General features: G+C 47.1%; 1 protein-coding gene and 1 long non-coding RNA gene across 2 annotated transcripts; both read left to right on the forward strand.

The window, feature by feature from the left end:
• The first annotated feature begins 841 nt into the window (after window positions 1-841).
• On the forward strand, window positions 842-5,395 carry TOB1 (transducer of ERBB2, 1). Its single transcript, XM_050319109.1, has 2 exons — window positions 842-1,154; window positions 3,453-5,395. Exon 2 carries the CDS (start codon window positions 3,590-3,592, stop codon window positions 4,565-4,567), a length of 978 nt encoding a protein of 325 aa, XP_050175066.1. The 5' UTR covers window positions 842-1,154; window positions 3,453-3,589; the 3' UTR covers window positions 4,568-5,395.
• A 6,550-nt stretch (window positions 5,396-11,945) lies between these two features.
• Window positions 11,946-18,546, forward strand: LOC126641934 (uncharacterized). Its single transcript, XR_007629315.1, has 3 exons — window positions 11,946-12,128; window positions 12,867-13,016; window positions 15,369-18,546. It is a non-coding gene; the product is annotated as an uncharacterized LOC126641934 (long non-coding RNA).
• The last annotated feature ends 223 nt before the right edge of the window (window positions 18,547-18,769 follow it).

An 18,769-nucleotide genomic window follows, 5' to 3' on the forward strand; every position in this document is an offset into this window, starting at 1 on the left:
AAAAAAAAAGCCCCAAAAACCTCCCTTCACAGTTTGTCCTCCAGAATCGGGTCCTGCTGGTGGCGTGAGAGAAACCGCCCCAGCCGCAACCCTGAACGCCCCGGGGGGTGTTTAAAGAGGAACCCCGAGGATGTTTTAAGTAACACAGGGGCGGGTTCGCACCCCAACTCTCTGTGGGGACCCCCGGCCTCCCTCCCCGGGCTCTGAGGGGCGGCCACGCCCCCCCTTGGCCCCCTCACACCCATGTCTGACTCCGCCCCCTCGACCCCACTGCCCAATCAGCGGCGGCTCCTCGGGCAGGCAGCCAATCGGCGGGCGTTGCTACCTGTGGGGAGTATTTTTAGCCGCCAGGAGGGGGGGGTGGTCTGTGAGGGGCCCCTCCCGAGGGGGCCCGCGCGGGTCACCCCGGAGCGTGGGGGCGGCTTGCGCTGCCTCCGCCGTGCGGGCACAGCTCGCTATCGCCGTCGCCCAGGCCCCCGCGGGCCGCGGCGGTCATGGGAGATGTAGTTCAGCGCTCCCCCATCCCTCCCCTTCCCATCCCATCGCTTCCCCGCGGGGCCGAGGGGCGCCAGGGCAGGGTTTGACGTGGGTAGTGACGCAACGGGGCCGCGAGGCGAGGAGCGCGCTGACGTCAGAGCGGCCCCGCGCGCGCCGCGCCGGGGAAAGGGGCGGCAGCGCAGGGCCCCGCGCGGGGGGCGGGGCCGGGGGCGGGCCATGGCGGGGGTGGGCGTGGCCGGAGCGGAGGCGAGTCAGTGGAGGGTGGGGGGTTGTGGGCGTGGCCGAGTTGGGCGCGGCGGTGGGCGGGGCAAGGAAGGGTATAAGTAGGGGCGCGGCGGGCGGCGGGGCAGAAGCAGAGGGAGCGCAGCTGCGGCGGCCGAGCGCGCCCGTCGTGGGGGTGTGAGCAGCGCTGCCCTCCCCCCCTTCCCTCCCCCCCCTTTTTTTTTCCGACCCTTCCCCCTCCCTTCTTTCTTTTTTTTTTTTTTTTGTTGTTTTTGGACATCTCTTTCCTCTCCCCTCCCATCCTCGCGCCGAGGGAGAGCCGGCGCTCGGAGATGGGGGTCGGGTGCTGAGCCGCACCTCCCCGCCGCCACACACACACACACGCCCTCACACCCCCGCCGGGACTGTTTGCACTACCGCCCGCACACCCCCGGGTGAGTACCGGCCGTGAGGCGCGGGGGGTGTGCGGGCAGCCTGGGGCGGCGGGGCTGGGGCAGCACCGGCCGCTGAGGGGGGGCCGCCGGGGCGGTCACGACCCCGCCGTGACGGGGCGGCCGTGAGGGACCCGGCGGGTGTGGGGGCTCCTCGTGGAGGGGGCTGGGGCTGAGGGCACGGCCGGGCTGCGAGGGGTCGCTCCCGTCTCGGGTAAAAGGGAGGGAGCGGTGCCGGCTGAGTAATCGCCGCTTGGGCCGCTCCGGGAGCGCCGGCAGCGCCCTGCGGGACCTGGCGCTGCCACAGGGGCCCCGCAGCCCCCACCCCTGCGCCGGCATCCCCCCGGCCTCTGCTCCATCCTCTTTATTACGGGCTCGGAAAATGCTCCTCTTCCTCCTCCTCCTCCTCCTCCTCCTCCTCCTGCCGCCGGAGCTCCGGGGCTGTGAGCAGAAATCTAATGAGACCCGACTGCCTGGTTATGTAACTCCCGCTGCTTAAGGCTCCTGCCAGGGCGCTGCTGCCGGGCCGCCGGCGGGGCTCGGACCCCCCCCGAAACGCCGTCCGCTCCCCATAAATACATTAAAAAAAAAAAAAAAAAAAGGTTAGAAACGATTAGGCTGATTTGTTTGATCAGCTGCTTTTTGCGCCGGCGGATCGGTTTTCGCTTAGGAAAAAAAAAAAAAAAATTCACAGCGTCAGCCCCGGTGCGCCTTGAAAGGATCGTTTCTTTCTTAAAGGACGTGGGGGGAAGGGAAACAAAACAGATGGATTAATAAATCATTTTTAAATGCCCCTTTTAACCGCCCAATCAGCTTTTCTGTACTGATTGTGTCCCTTTTGTAAATATCTTCTGTTTGCCCTTGATCTTTTCCTTATCCCCACCCGGTGCTGATCCAGCAAACGTTTAAAGGTCGCCTTATCGTGCAGGCTTTCAAACTATTCCCATACCATGTTGGGGAGAACACGAGTGGCTTGGAAATAGGGTTCCAGACTTTAAAAGGAGATTATTCGGAGCAGGAAATAAAAAAGCAGTATAGCCTCATTGTTAAAGGATTTTGATATCGACTTTGATTTCTCTAATCTTTAATGACAGCTACGCTAAATTTTGTTCCTGGTGATGCACTGCAGAAAAATCCACTGTTAATTGAAATTCTGTTTGGGGCTTTTAACTTGAGGAAAAAAAAAACCCCAACATATTTTGTTTCATTGAAACTTTTTCACAAAGGTGTGTGCTTTAGATGAGTACTTTTATACCAAGGTACTGCAGGATTTGTGTTAGCAGTATGTGTGTTAATACCTGATTCTTGTCCCTTCTCTAACTTTAGACAGCTAATTTCTCTTTTGTCCTCTGTGAAGGAGTGGCAACCATATCTTACATTAAATATAAAATGGAGTCATGGAGAAGGAGAAAGGCAATCGTGTTTGAGGCTGCCAAAAGCCCTGCTAGCTCTGCAACTTTTTGAAATCTGAACTATAGGCAGTGCAATATAATAATTGAGTATAGATCGTACCTCACATCTTAAAATACAGAATAATTTTTATTTACAAATTGTGAATTAATTTATCGTAATAATTCCGTGGTCATGGCCACCCTTATGACAGACCATACGTGCATCTGTTCTGTATGTGCTGACTGCATTTCAGTTTGAGCAGTTGGAGGAAGAACTGTTGGATGTGCACAGCGGACATTTTCTCCTCAGTTTGCATCATTTCACCCGTGCACAGTTTATGTGGAAGATTTGCTTGGACTTAAAATAAATGTCGCATAATTTTAGTTATTTGTGTGAAATCTTCTAAAGCAGTTGTTAGCATTTTTATAATTCTGCAGCCTACAGTGCAGTCAATATGTTTGCAAACTTTAAACTGATAAATGACCCTTGGACTAAGACCTCTCAGGCTAAACTAATAGTCTGGTGCTAAATTTTGCAGCTGAGTACTATAAATCATCCAAATAAGGGTCGGTAATTGAACCCTTGACAGGCTTGACAGTTCTGTGATGTCTTTTAAAAATTATCCTTGCTGCTTTGTGAATAACCAAACAACCAGCTCATGTGATTTGGAAGTGCCCCATGCTGTATTTGTAAACACAGGCCCATCTTCTGCAGTGTTGTTTGTCAGTCGGGCTGAATGGAGCTGACATCCTCACCTTCCGCAGGCAGGAACTGAAATAGTTTGATGCACATTTTTTGCCTTGAAAAGTAACCTATTTTATGCAGAAAGTGAAGCTGAAAGAGTAGGCCTCGGAGTTTTATCTTACTCTTTCCTTATTTGGATATGTTTGCTTTTGTTTTTTCTTAAAGGAACAAGAGCACTCAAGGTGAAGGATAATAATCAACTCGAATCAGCACTTTGAATGAAACTTTGTTTCCCTGTGGCGTCTTGAACACTTTCTTCTTCGGGTTTTGAAACAGACTTATAACTCTGTGGCATAGCAGCTATGCAGCTTGAAATCCAAGTAGCACTCAATTTTATTATTTCATATTTGTACAATAAGCTTCCCAGACGACGTGTCAACATTTTTGGTGAAGAGCTTGAAAGACTTCTTAAGAAGAAATATGAAGGGCACTGGTATCCAGAAAAGCCATACAAAGGATCAGGGTTTAGATGTATTCATATAGGGGAGAAAGTGGACCCAGTCATAGAACAAGCATCCAAAGAGAGTGGTTTGGACATTGATGATGTTCGTGGCAACTTGCCTCAGGATCTTAGTGTTTGGATTGACCCGTTTGAGGTTTCATACCAAATCGGTGAAAAGGGACCAGTGAAAGTGCTTTATGTGGATGATAATGAAAATGGATGTGAGTTGGATAAGGAAATCAAGAACAGCTTTAACCCAGAGGCCCAGGTGTTCATGCCAATTAGTGACCCAGCATCTTCAGTGTCTAGTTCTCCTTCTCCTCCCTTTGGTCACTCAGCTGCTGTGAGCCCAACTTTCATGCCCCGCTCCACTCAGCCTTTAACCTTCACCACTGCCACATTTGCTGCCACCAAGTTTGGCTCGACCAAAATGAAGAATAGCGGCCGTGGCAACAAGGTCGCCCGCACCTCTCCCACCAACCTTGGCTTGAATGTCAATGACCTGTTGAAGCAGAAAGCCCTCTCCTCCTCCATGCACTCTCTCTACGGGCTTGGCCTAGGCAGCCAGCAGCAGCAACAGCAACAGCAGAAGACTTCTGCCCTGTCTCCTAACGCAAAGGAGTTCATTTTCCCCAACATGCAGGGTCAAGGTAGTACCAGTAGCATCTTTCCTGGTGACAGCCCCCTTAACCTCAGTCCTCTCCAGTACAGTAATGCCTTTGATATGTTTGCAGCCTATGGAGGTCTAAATGAGAAGTCTTTTGTGGATGGCTTGAATTTTAGTTTAAACAACATGCAGTATTCTAACCAGCAATTCCAGCCAGTGATGGCTAACTAAAAATAAACCGAAAGTGAAATCCAAGTAAATACTATTGTACAAGTTAAAATGCACGTACCCAAGGGTGTATCTTTTTTTCCACCTCTTGAGATTTTTTTTAAGGCTTGTAGTATGAATACATTCAGGCTTGGTTAGATAAATACAACATGCATCATTTTTTTCATTTGCCAACCAAGCACAAAATTATTTTATACTGACTGTACATTACAAAAATATACTCTCAAAATATGGCCTCTTACAGTATTTAAGATATAGCAAGGACGTGGCTAATTTTTTTCATGTGTATATATATATATGTGCACAGACATATATGTATATATATTAAAAAAATTGGCACTAATAGGTGGGTTTATTGGTCTTTTTCTAATTGTATAATTTAATTTAGTACAAAGTTTGTAAAATATCAGAGTATATATATTGTTTCTACAACATGGTATTGCATTTATATCTTTTTACTACAGTGATCTGTGACAGCTGCAGCAGCTTCATGTTGTATTTTTTTTACTGAAATTGTAAGATATCCATCTTAAAGACATCAATTCTAAAAAAAAAAGTAAAAAAGTTGTGTACAGAATATTCCTTAGTGGTGGAATTAAAATGTACGAAATATTTGCTTTTTTCAAAAGAAACACAAATTGTATTTTCTGTTAAAAGTTTAAAGATTTTTGCTATATATTATGGAAGAAAATGTAATCGTAAATATTAATTTTGTACCTACATTGTGCAATACTTGAAAAAAGGTATAAAAGTATTTTGAGTCAGTGTCTTACATGTTAAGAGGGACTGAAATAGTTTATATTAAGTTTGTATTAAAATTCTTTAAAATTATTTGGCTGTGGTGGTGTGTGTTCTTCCTGTCCCGCTGAGCATCCGAGCGCTGCTGTTCCTTGTGCTGCCGGTGCTGAGGATGCACCAAGGTCTGACTCAGAGGAGCAGTGGAAGGGTGGCTGCATTGCTGCACCACACGGGGCTCTTTACCCAAAACACCACTGACAGGGCACAGAACCCAATTAAGGACTTGCCTTCAATTATTTGAGCAAAATTCCACTTGTTTTCCGTAACTGCTGCTCACTGAAGCCAGAAGGGAATTCTGTTCTTTTTCCTTGATAATTAAGACTATAAGCTCTGTGAACGTTGAGTTACGGGGTGAGGGCGTGCCGAGCAGGGACTCAGGTGATTCAATGAAATTCCCTTTCCATGTCACTGGGATTATTTGAACTATTATCTCGGGAGGTCCTAGACCAGCACATCAGCGTTCTGCCTCTGTATTAGGGATTAATAGCTCAGAAACAAAACTGAATAAAAGTGCTGATTTACAGCTTACTAAACTCATTGTAAACTCACATTTTATATGCTCTATTAAAAGGAGAAATGTAATGCAACTGCACTGTGACATTCTAAGGTTTTTATTTTAGTGGATTTTGCCAATTTTAATGCAATAGATTCTCAAAATCAAATGTGTGTGGGAGGAGAAAGAATTCAGAGGCTGACAGAACAACTCAGCTTTTCCAGGGCTATTTTGAAGTTGCCTCCCTTATTCTTTTCCGTCTGCTTGGCAAACAGTGTTCCTTGCTAATGGACATTGTCAAGGGGAAGAGAAACTGCTTTAATGTGTAAATCTGACAAAGGTCAGCTTATGTTCCATGGCAGCTCCAGTCGTACAGAGCTCCAGTGCTAAGTGGATAGTCCTTGGCTCTTGGCAGTGGATTGTGAGCCACAGACGGAGCACAGGATTAAAAATTATTTGAACTTTAGCATTCTCAGAACTGGAATTTGAGACTGAAGGTCAGTCTTTTCCTGTTGGGTGCCCTCGAGGTGACGAGAGGTGTGATTTCCACACATGCACCCCTGTTTGGTGGGAGCAGAGCAGTGCTGGGAGAGGGTGTTTTTCACACCAGCGTGAGCTCCACGCCTTGGACAGAGGCTGGGAAGAGCAGGCCGGGTGGAGGTGGGAGGCTGACAGTGGTATCCATTTCTAGTGCCATGACAACCAGTTCAAAAGCAATAATGGAGCAAAGGGGTTTTTTTAGGCGTTCATCTGTCTCTGTTTAACTGGCTCCTCTTTATTGAGTTTGCCATCTGGTTTATCTTTCCACTAACGGCACATCCACGGACAGAACGGTCCTTAAAAGCGCATCATTTGGTACCTAATTTTAAGTGGATAATTTTGCTTTTAAGAGGAATTAGAAAAATACTGGATCGATTAGTGGAAAACGGAGAACGTTAGCTCTGTGTATTATTTCTATTTGTATGTCTAGACTTCAGGACTTACAATTTCACTATTTACAACACAATACCGATACCTAAACTGCCGAGGAGGTTGAGCAACTCTGACAGGGGAGACTCTTCCATGTGTTCCGTAATATTTCTATTCCTGTGATTTAAACTGAGATCATTTGTCTTAAAGGTCATTGAGCTTATCCTCTTCCCAGGCTGATTTGTTCCGCTGTAACCAGCTCTGCGTCTGAAGGGCCGCTGTGCTTTGCAGCAAGGAAAAAAAAATCTCTGGAAACAAGGTTGGTTTTTTGCAGCACCTTTTCATATAAGGATTTAACAAACAGGGTTTGCTTCTGGTGCTTTGCAAGGAGATGAGTCTGTAGAAGAGCTTCCAGTTTTCTCAATGCAAATGTGAACATTTTAATGTTCTTAATTCCCTCCTTATAGAAATGAGAGGTGCCTCCTTTGTGTTCAGTCTCCTTCACCCAGTTATTTATCTTTTGCTAAAGTTTGGTGGTGAATTTCTAAGATCAAACGTTAACATTGCAGCGTTCTGTTCTCACCGAGTCAGTCGCTGGGGTCATTTGCACACCCCCAGCATTCAGCTGACAGGGAGGGGCACTTGCTTTGATAGGAAGGACTTAAAAAGGAGTGAAGGGTCAAAAAAGGAAGCATTTACTCAGTTGTGCAAGTTCTTTTGTATTTTCTCATGTGAACATGCAATTTACTTCCTTAAAATTGCCAGCGTAAGTTAAGCCTCGGAAATTTCTCTTTAATTTACAGCGAAGGAAAGGGTAGAGCCATAAGTATGTGACCCCCTCAGTGCTGCCTGGTGCATCCTGTCACTTCACCCCAAGTCCCCACCCGAGCACAGGTTCAAAGCACTTTGGTCTGCAGGGCTCACTCAATTCAGCACAAATCGATAACTTTTGAAAACTGCAGTCCAAGATCTGTGAACCTGCTCAGAGGCAGCGGCGTGGCAGGGCAGAGGTTCAGTGGACAGCTGCAGTCTGTGCTGGATTGGCTGTGTGGGTAGAGGACAGACCTCACTCTTGATCAGAAGTCTGGTAGCAGCCACTAAAATAAAAGTGATCTGGTTGTTTGTGCAAAGGGAAGCTGGCTCAGGGGTGGAGTTCTCAGTGCTCCAGTGCTGCACTGTGTTCTCAAGGGTCCCTGCCACAGGGGTGACTCAGAGGGCGCAGGCTGGCCTGGGTACCAGTTTTGCAGTTCCCAACTTCAGCTCAACTGTGGGAGTTTTTACAAACTGAGGACAAGGCTCTGAGCCACCCATTATAGTTGAAGATGTCTCTCCTCGTTGCAGAGGAGTTGGACTAGGTGAGTTATCAAGGTCCCTTCCAACCCAAACAATTCTGTGATTCTATAACCCACACAAGGATCATCCCTCCTTCATGATGCAAAATGGGAAAGCTACTAAACCTTGCTTACACTGCTTACAATCTCTTGCTACACAGTCTGCACCCTCTGCTCCCACCACATCGCAGCGTGCAAAAGCTTGGTGGCAGCAAACAGCCCAGTTGCATTCTGAACTATCAAGTAACCAAACAACTAGTTGTTAAATCAGCTCTTTGGACTGACATGGGATCAAAGCAGAGTTCATGTACTGATCTGATGCCCCAGACTGTTCTATTAACGTTTCAGGAATAAATACCTCAGGGTTTGTGTTGGTAGTTTTGGAGCAGATGAAGCAAACCGGTGGTTCAGCACTCTTTTTTATATCATCAGCAAGTTGATTTAAATTGAGTGTACAGAGTTGGCTGCATTCCTCTCATGAGTTGCATAAAAAGTTTGCTAAATCGAAGTGCCAAAGCTGTAAAATCCTGCTGAAGGGACTGTTTCCAAAGATCAGCGAGAGGAACAGTTAAACTGTGACCGTGGCAGTGCATGTGTGACTTTTGTCCTCTTGGCTTTATTTTAGTGACAGTAGTAAGGAGTTTTGCCTTACAGAAGGGAAAAAGCATTAAGACTCAGGAACATAAACCACATTCCCTTTGGCACTATGAGTTCTCTACCTCATAGACAAAATATGATCAGAGTGCAGAACAAATGGCAGGTGTAAAATATTTTTAGAAAAACCTTGGCGTGCAGTGCAGACATCCCTCAACCCCCATCCTTTATTCTGTCAACTTTTGTTTGTTAGGAACAATCTGTAGTATCGAGAGCTGCAATTTCTGGTGGAACTTGCTGTAGTTTTCATTTGTAATTTAGCACTTCAGAGGCCTGAAATCAGAGCTCCTCTCCTCTGGGCGCTGGGACACTGCTACATTTAAACAGTCTGTCAGCCACAGAGCTCATTGCACTGCTTTCCCCTGTCTCTTTGGCTTCAGGATTGCCCACAGCATAAAACAAAAGAGGACTCTGGGAATGTAGAGCCTTAATTACTTTTTAGTGCCCCTGTGAGCTTCTCTGAGAATTTTATATCAAATGGCTCATGAAGTCAAAACCAGCCCTGGAAACCCACCTTCTTTCCTTGGCAGAATGTAGTCATTCCCTGCTACACCCATAACCCTTTCCCATGTCTTTTCTGCCTCCCACAGCACCCTCAGAAGGACCGACTAATGTGTTGCTCCCTTTGTTCACCGCCTCTTTTTACTTGCTCAGCTGCACCAGGCTTTCATGCTGCTCTTCTTTTCACCCAGACTCCACTTCTGTCTGACCTCAGCTCTGAATTGCACAGTGCTGGGAACTGCTGTGCCATGGGAGGCTCAGCACACGAGGCTCCGGCCCCCAAGAGGTGCCCTCTCCCTCCGCCCCATGGGCTCAGCCTGGCTTGATTTCACTTTAAAGACACAGTGTTGAGAACTCCCGAATGTCAGAACTTGGGGAAGGGCTGCCTTAGGTGCTCACAGTGCCACAGACCCGGGTGAATTTGCTGCTTGGGCAGCCTTGGCCAGGAATGCAACCACCCAGGAGTTTCCAGTCATGCTGATGGAAACGAGAGGTGGCAGGTTAGGGAAGAACATGGTATCAAGGATGACAACTCAGGCACCCTAGATCTGACTCTGGGCAAGGCACTGCCCTTCTCTGTGTTGTTTCCTCCTCTGTCTCCACCGAAACCCACTGTTGGCAAGTGTCAGACATTAGCTGGCTATCACTGGCTGTTTGCTGTTAATAAGGAATTCATCCAGTTCCTTTGTGCCACAGGAACATCCTCAGAGGTTGACCTGCCGTTCCCTCCTTTTATTGCCTTTAGCCTCTGTGGCCTTGGAGCATCTTCTCCCCGGTACAGTTCACTTAACGTGGATTAGGTGACCTTTACATTTTGAAATACTGCATGCATAGAAAACTGAGGCACTGGATCCTCATTGTCCATGGTACTTGGAGTCTGATTCATCCACCAGCAGAGCAGAAGGCCTCTGGAGCAGTGAGATCTCACTGACTATTGTGATTCTCTAAAAGAATGTCTGTGGGTGTTTCTATAGATATGGAAGTATATATTCCTCCAGTACAAATCATGTGAAAATTTTCCACCAGCCCACTCACTGAAGTTGCTGCTGGTCAAAATTAGACTTGCAGACAGATTTTACAAACTAAAACAAATTCCCCTTGGATTTTTGTTAGACCCTAACGTTGAGCATCCCATGTGCCAGCACAGAGACAGGGCTGCTGGGCTCTGCCACGGCCACACTGTGAACTGTGGATCTTCCACAGATCGCTTCAGCCTGGCCAAGAGCAGTTTTGATGTTTTTAATCCCATACTTGAGCCTTTAACTCCCTGCTGAGTCCCAGATGTTGTAGATAACTGCAGTGTATTTTTGAAGCACAGGGGTTTTGGTCTGTCTATGTCTCTCGGGTTAGCTGGGTACATACAGCACTTCTGTTTGCAATTTAGTGGAAGAGTGCAAAATTCCCAGCTCCTGTGGAAAATATTAACACCTGGGGCAATTACCTCCTTTGCAGGTATTTGAATATTGCATACTGAATCTCATATTTATTAGCTGCTTTGAGACATAGCTCATCTTTTAGTTGAGAATAATTGCTATTTCATTTTTGAGTAACAAATATGGATGTTCTCCACTTGTGCCTTTAGACTGTTACAGTGCTGTCCTTAAAGACTCATTTCAGTATTGCCAAACCAAATCACTCGAGAAATTGTGATTCAGTCTTCCAGGAATATTTTAAAAATTATGAGGTAATCACAAATAATAATCTACCTCCCACCATATTAATTTATCTTCTGGGTGTAGAGTTAAACAGATTTTAGAATTTTCTAGCTTTTCTCCACAAGTCCACTAAGAAACTTAAATTTATGTGAAAAATTAGGTCCTTAGGAAATCACAGTTCCCCTGGAACTGTCACTTCACAGGAAACAATATCGAAGGGATAGTGATGAGCTCAGAAGTGCTGGCAATTAACCACAGCTGCTTAATGGAATCTGATTTCTAAGTGACACAGAAGGACCAAGACCTACCAGTGCCCTCCTGCACATGCACTTTGCATGACAGATTTGACAGGCTGGAAGCAACAGCTGCAGGCAACGTCTCAAATTAACTTGTGCAAACTGATAAGGGGCAGAAACACTCGGTAAGAAATCATCCACTGCAGCTCTGACCTCTCACTCCTGGCCTGCAAGGAAGGTCTCCAAAAGTGCTTCAAAAGGCAATCTGAGTACTAAAATTCCTGACTCCAGGACAGCAAATCACACAGATATTGATTGCATATTACATTATGATTTTTGCTACCACCAGACATCCCTAGGCAATAATTATTCCTGTCTCTCTCACCCTCTCTTTGTGCCATAAATGACATTATCAGCTGTCCTCTGGCGAGCATCCTCCCTTTGATCAACAGGAACCAATCACCCTTTCTCTCAAATTGCCTAATTCATTAATATAATGAAGTTTAACTCAGAACAATTATTCTCAACCTGTATTTAGCTCTAAGGTTATTGCTTCTATTTCAGACCCAAGGCAGCCCAAAGTGCCTGAAAGCATGTGTAGCTTTTCCAAGTGCTCCAGCTGACCTAATAAACGGTGTCCCCTCTCCCTGCCCTTGCCTCACTTACATCTTGCACCGTCCTCTCTCCAACGCCTCTGCTGCACCACTGTGCTTGTTCCTGCTCTGCTGAGCCCACAAATGAAGGCAGAGCCTCGAGGAGCTGCTGTGGGAGGTGCTCCACTGGCCCAGTTTGGAGGGGGGAAGCACAGGCATCGTGTGGTGGAGCTGCTCGGTCTGTGAACCACCCATCCCACCTCGCCTCTGCCGTGTGGCAGGGGCTGGTGGGAGGTAAGTGAAGCTGCTGGTGGCACTGGAGACCAAGGAGCAAGGCTGACCTGATGATCATCTCGTTAGATGGTACGCACTTGGGGGTGATGAGCTTTTGGAGGTCAGTAAAGTTGTCTTTCGTTTTTTTTGTTGGTGTCTCTGTGGTTTTAAGAATTCAGTATTTGAAGTCATTTACTGCCCAAATCAGATACCAGAAGACCTGGTTAAATTCAGCATTTGCTTCTCATCTCCACAGCAGACTGTACAGCCTCTCTTACCTTGTTTAGTCCTTGAAATTCCTAGGTTTCCTCCTCCTGATTTCTCTTCAAGGTCTTCCTTAAAACTCGCTGTTCTTAGTTTCCTTCCCAAACCAAGCTGTTCTCCCCCTCCTGCTTGTCTGAGGTCTGTGCCTCACCATGTATAATTTGCAGTGTATTATCTGATGGAGACTGTAATCTCTCCAGGGCAGGGCTGTGTCCTGCTCCAGGCTCACAGTTGCCTGTTTTACTCTACAAGGCTGAATAAGAAGGACAGGAATAGAAGAGTACACAGACACTCCCAAATAAACTGTGTTTTGTGATCTGTGTTCCAGAAACAAATGCAGGAACAATTGTTGTTAGTAACAAGGTTTATGCTGTACCACTGGAGGCTTGGGAAGCAGTAGATCCTTTAGGCAAAGAAACTTCTTTTACAAAGCATTTGTGGAAGGTATTTATCTAAAAATACATGTACATATGGTAGAGAATAATGTTTCTCTGCTGATCTATAGTTAATTATCAATGGCAACACAGGACTAAAATCTTGTAAGCAGTCGTGCTGTAGTAATAGCACAACTTTATCTCTTTTCACTTCTCTACAGCATCCCAAAGCCCTTCCCAGCCTGATTTCCTTGGCCTCTGCTGCTGCTGTTAGAAGAGTCCTGCTCACTCAGCTCTCCCACCATGCCCATCAAACCTCAGAAAAGGAGGATGGATGGGAAGGAGGATCACCCTGCTCACGTACAACAGAGGTAAACGTGGGGAGGAAAACCTTAACCAAGCAGGGGAGACTTCTGCCTTTAGCCACCACTGAAACTTCCATCTGTGCGTGTGCTGGGGGAAGTGCACAGCTAATGATGCATTTTGAAATACATTTTGGTCTGAGATGTCCAATGAGTTTGGCTTTTTGATGCCTGCACAAATGGACTCCATGTACTTAAACATCTCCCTGACGGGATCAGAAGGCGAGTGCTGTGTAAGCAGAGATGAGGATCTCCTGCGAGACGGACTTTGAGGTGCCTCTCTCCAAAAGCCAGAGTGGTGAGAGCTGGGATTTTGACTTTGCCTCTTTTCCAGAGAGATCTGGGGCCGTCCAGCCCAACCCTGCTGCCGGGGGCATTGCTGCAGGGTGGCAACTGGCCCATTCCCTCTCCCTGACATTTGCATTTGCTGGAACAAAAGGCTCATTCTGGCTGGAGCTGTGGCTGGGCTCTCTCCCTGTCCAGTTCCCAGTTGCTTTTTGGAAAGAGCTGTGCTGGAGTGCCTGGTTTGAGCACTCCTGTGGGGCACTGTCAGCTTGGATAGTTTGATCTTTTGTCATATGTAAAAAGATGTCTGTGTTATTTGCAAGCAGTTAGTCATCAGCTAGCCAGAATGGGGTTGCTTCCCTTAAGGATGTTTAGGATCACACAGCTCTTACAGGCAGAGGGGAAAATGTCTGAAGATGTTGGGATTAATCATATAACTGCTGCAGTTATCTCCATCCAGAGCCTTATCTTCCACTGCCCGTTAGAGCTCCTGAACTTGAGGGCTGTATCTGATCTCCAGCCTTTCCCATAACGACATTTATCCAGGCAGGCTGGAAGACAAAGGGGAGCCCAGGCAGTAGAACTTGCAGCCAGTTCTTTCTTTCTTTACTTATTTTTGTTGTTTTTTCTTTCAAAACCACTTGACCAATTGTCCTGTGGAGAGCTGGGAATGGAAGCATATGACCTGCTTGCCTGCTCCTGGCTTCCAGCAGTGGCTCTGGGTTCTCTGGGCCTTCGTTCCCTGTCAGCACGAGGTGTAACCCCATTTCTGTGCCTTGCAGAGGAGCTCTGAGGTTTCCTTCTTGCTTGAGAGCTCTGGGTGACCCCAGGGTACAACATCACTGCTGTTGTAAAGCATGTCCTAGTCATCCCCAGACTTCTATCCTTAGAAAATCTCCCTGTGGTATCGCTTTCCCCAGCAATGAGATGGGGATGGAGCAGAGGAGAGGTAGAGGAGCCACCAGCCAGGGATGAGGTGAGCTGTGGACTTTGGCACCACAAAGGCTGGCCTTATCCTCCTGTGAAATGCACCACCCCTTCCACAGCACAGGAGAAGAGAAAGTTTTATTTGCTTTCCGTCCCTTCAGTGTCCTGAGCTTGGTCAGAATGTGCTAAAACTCGGGACAGCTGCTTTAGGGGATGTTTTCAAAGGATCTGATGTCAAGTGGGACTTGATGTAGGCAGGGGCACAAATCCTTTCTGCTGGGGATGGCCTGGCCTGTGCAGTGCCCACAGTGAAGATGTTAACTGATGTGCAACACTCAACAGCATGCCAGCAGTGCAGTGACAAGCCAGTTGAGACAAAATGAAGGAAAACTGGAATTTGGTCACTATTATTTGTAATTCTTTGAGGTGCTCTTAGAAACAGACCCCAAAAGCCCACCAAAACCCACTGGAATTACCCTGATGGTCCCTTTGCAGTGCAGTCAGCCCAGGGTGAGAGTGGGCACTTTCCTGCTCTAAGTGTTGTTTGCACTAACATAGGTCAGGTGCTGGGAGGCCACTTGCAGAGCAGATGCCTTTGCTGTGCACCTTGTCCCCGTGAACTGGAAGAACCTGAAGGACTGGTGAAATGGGGACCTGCAGCCAGCTCCTGCCAGGATTCACTTGAGGGGGTTGTTCTTTCCTCTGTCCTTCCAGAAATGAAGTAACATTTGCTGGGAGCTGCCTTTCCCCGTGGCAACTGGCCCACGAGGCTGGGTCTAGGATGCACTAAAAATATATGTGACAAGTGTAGACACTGACTTTTGCCAGGCTGGGAGTGTGTCTGCCCAGCGGTGCCAGCGCAGGGCTGTCAGTGGCACCGGGTTCTCTGGTGGCAGAGCAGAGGGGGGCACACGGTGTCTTCCTCTGGGTGGTTGTTTTAATAGCAATTATTTAAAATTTTAACAGCTTCACACGTTAAAATTGCGGCTTTTCCCTCATTGCGGTAGCCACGTTTCAACAGGTGGAGGAAGGGGCTGGAAGGGGGGAGATAAGGAAATGAAGAAACAGGAAGGACCAATCGAGGGGGAAATGCCTCCACCTCCTCCCTGCTCTGCCGGGCTCCTTTCTCCGTCTCGTTTTCTTTTTAAGGCTTAAAAGCGAGGATAAAAACCAGGGAGGAGGTATCCTGAGCCCCTGCGTGCGGCGGAGGGCCCGGCACAGGGGACAGGACAAGGTGACACGGCGGGTGCCACGTCAGCAGCTCCTGCCCTGGGCTGCCAACAAAGGTGGCCATTGAGGGCGACCGTGCGCGACTGCTGGAGCGGGGATGGAGCACCAGCCCGCTTTGGCACAGGCGGCTGATGAGCCACGTGAGCATCCCCTCCTTCTCCTCCTCCTCCTCCTCCTCTCCGGCAGAAGGTCTCCGGGGTGTCTGGGGAGCTGCGAGAACTGGCCCGTGTCAGAAAAGGGCTCCCCCCAGGTGAACGAGCAACACTCACCCAAGCACCCACAAAGCAAACAAAGCGTGCTTTTCCCCCCAGCCCATTCACCTTTTTTTTTTTTTTTTTTTTTTGGTCAGCTGAGAACGCAGCAGCAGAAAAAGAGAAAACAGCTTTTTATTTCCTCTCCCTTGCTGACTCCAGCCAGCTCCAGGAGGAATGAATAAAATCGTTTTGTTTCAAGGCACTTTATGCTCCCAGAGCATAAAGTTAGTCAGCATTTACAGGACCAGGTCACTGGAGATATTTTTATTCTGTGTCTATTTTGCTCTGCCTCAGAGTGACGTATTGTGGATGCTCCCAGTTAACAGTTCCTGAATGTAAACAATGCTTTGCTCCTATTTACAAATCAAAAGAGATATATATATATATTTTTCAGTTATGTTTGCAAAACTGTAATCACGTTCTGATTTCCTTTATGCAGAAATGAAACATCTGAACTCCAGGGCAGGGAGGGTTTGGTGAGCACAGGGTGTCGGAGCCGGGCTGCACCACGTTATATAAACAAACTGGTGGTTTTGAAAGCAGACCTAGAGGAGTTTGAAATGCATTTATTTAAGCAAGGAACCCATCTGCTCCTACCAGTAATGGATTTGTGGAGCAATTGTGTGTTTGCTCAGCTCACAGGCCACTGGGTTTTACATATGTTATATGATTTGCACCAATCAACACGTAACATAGACACATCTGGAACACAGGAGCCAGGAAGACAGAGATTGAATAGTGACCTTGTTAACACCTGGCAGCATTGGATCTTCAAGGTAAAACTATATCTTTTTGGGGTGTGTGTCAGTGTAGCACAGCTGGATTGAGGATCTGCCCCTGCTCACAGCACTGCCAAGGACACGGTGGTGCATTTTAATTCTGGCTATGGAATTGGGGAAAGAAGGTTTCATCCAGCCCTTTGTATGGGAAACATACAATGGAAGCAACTCCACAAGGCTCTGCCTAGAAATACCTCTCTGATCCCTTCAGGATGTCCCTGGTCCCTGTTTCTGGTTACCTGTCCATCTTTCGCAGCTTCCCCCTGTGGTGGCACCTGAGGCTCCAGAAACGCCCCATCTTTCCAGAAACAGTTCTAGCAGCAGCACTTTTCCCACTTGCAGAACTCAGTCTTTGTCCCAGACTCTGACTTAAAGAGCTGTGCTCACCCAGCAAAACCCAGGGGCTGGTTTGGTGACACGCTCCCTTGAGCAGGCTGGTGAGAGAAGTGGAGGCCAGGAACTTCAATTATATGACCTTGTAATGCCCAGAGGCTCAAACCCATGACAAAAATCTTGCTGGTCAAGGCAATCACTGAAAAAAAAGGAGAAAGGAAAAAAAAAAAAAGAAACCCAGCCAAACCTGTCCTCTGTCCAGGCTGCCAACTAAACAACCTGTGAGCTGCAATAATTCTGCAAAGATGCTCTCAGGAGTGTTTTTTACTGTGAAAGTTGTCATAAATAATAATACAGAAATGCATCTGTGTGTACTTTACAAAGCAAGGAAAAAATTTCTTCCTCTTCAAGCCCGTGGTCTGTGAATAATTTGTGAACAAGAGGAGCAGCTCCATCTATCTTACACGGTGTTTGTTACAAATCATTTGCTCATGTGTAAATCTTCCTGCCAGGGTAGGAGCAGCAAATCCTCCTTCAATTTTTATCCGCTGAAAAACTTCCGTAGCTAAACATGAAAAATTGGATCGATAAGTAACAGGTGTAGAGGTGCATTTTGGGATGAATGTGTTCCTGGAGCCTGTGGTGGAGGGGCTGTGGCAGCCTTTATGGGGCAGCTGCTGGCAGGATTTCTGTCTGGCACACAGTGCTGGGCAACAAGGACCTAATAACTTCGCGGGGAGACAAAAGCCAAGATAAAAAGACCATCTCCAAACCCCTCTTCCCTCCCAGGACACCTACGGGGAGCAGGCAAACAGCCACAGCCCCAGGGAAACGCGTCAGAGCATCCCAGCTTGGAGAAAACTCTTTTAGAGCTCTCGGGAGTCCCTAGGTGGCAACACTGCTCCTCTGGACCCTCCCGGGAGCCTTGTCCTGGCTGAGAGATCGCTGAAAGCTCCTGCTTTGGAAGTCCTGTGGCTGAGACCTTAAACTTCCATTCACAAAGAACAGCGAAAGAAAGAGTATTTGTGCAATGCTGGTGGTGGCAAAGGGAAGTGTAGACCTGTGGTTGCTGCAGGGCTCTGCCATCTGAAGGCAAACCAAAAGGACAACCGAAACACCTGGGAATTTGTTTATTTAAAAGAAATAACATGATTTTGAAGCCAGTTTTGTCGGGAGATGTGACTCATGATCCCTAAATGCTTGGGGTTGCCGCACTTGGGTATTTCTGTAACCCAAAGAACAGCAAGTAACAACTGCAGAAAGGTGGGTAAATAATCCCAACCACAGATGTGGGCTGGACAGCTGAGGACAAAATGCCCACCCGCCCTGCTCCCGGTGTTTCAGGGGAAAAGCACCATCAGAGACCCAGCAGATGAGGAGATTTTGGTGTAAGTCCTGCTGATGAGGTGACCTTTGGAGCTGCCTGGCCCAGTAGAAATTGGGGATTGCAAATATTATAATCAAATCTACAATTTGAGTTTCATCCTGGGTTATGTACCTGAGTCGTACACATCTGTTAGCGACAATAAATTACAGCAGAAACAGAGAATTTGATTGCAATATTACTGCAATATTCACTTTTTTTGGATGATCTGCAGGTCAAGTATTATCCACTGAAGTAATTAATGAATAATTTTGACTAACTGGACTAAAATCTTTAGAAACTGTGCAATCTGCAAACAGGTAGAGAGAAAGCCTCAAATAAATTATACATTGTAGCTTTTCCCTGCAGCTCTGGAAATGGATTTGATTGCCTTATCACACTCCCTACTAGATCTTCTCTTTTCCCCCTGATAAACCTAAAATCTCTCCTCCTGTTTGACTAACAAGACAAGGTCGAAATCAGTGAAACAGCTTGGCGGGGTGTTGTTGCTTCCTACTTGGAAAAAAAAATAATTTTATTAACAATCAATATAAATTAGGCAGCCAGGTGTCTGCGAAACGGTTAAATTAA

The sequence above is a fragment of the Myiozetetes cayanensis genome, unplaced genomic scaffold (assembly GCF_022539395.1).
Source record: "Myiozetetes cayanensis isolate MyiCay16 unplaced genomic scaffold, myiCay2020 scf22, whole genome shotgun sequence".
NCBI classification, from domain to species: domain Eukaryota; kingdom Metazoa; phylum Chordata; class Aves; order Passeriformes; family Tyrannidae; genus Myiozetetes; species Myiozetetes cayanensis.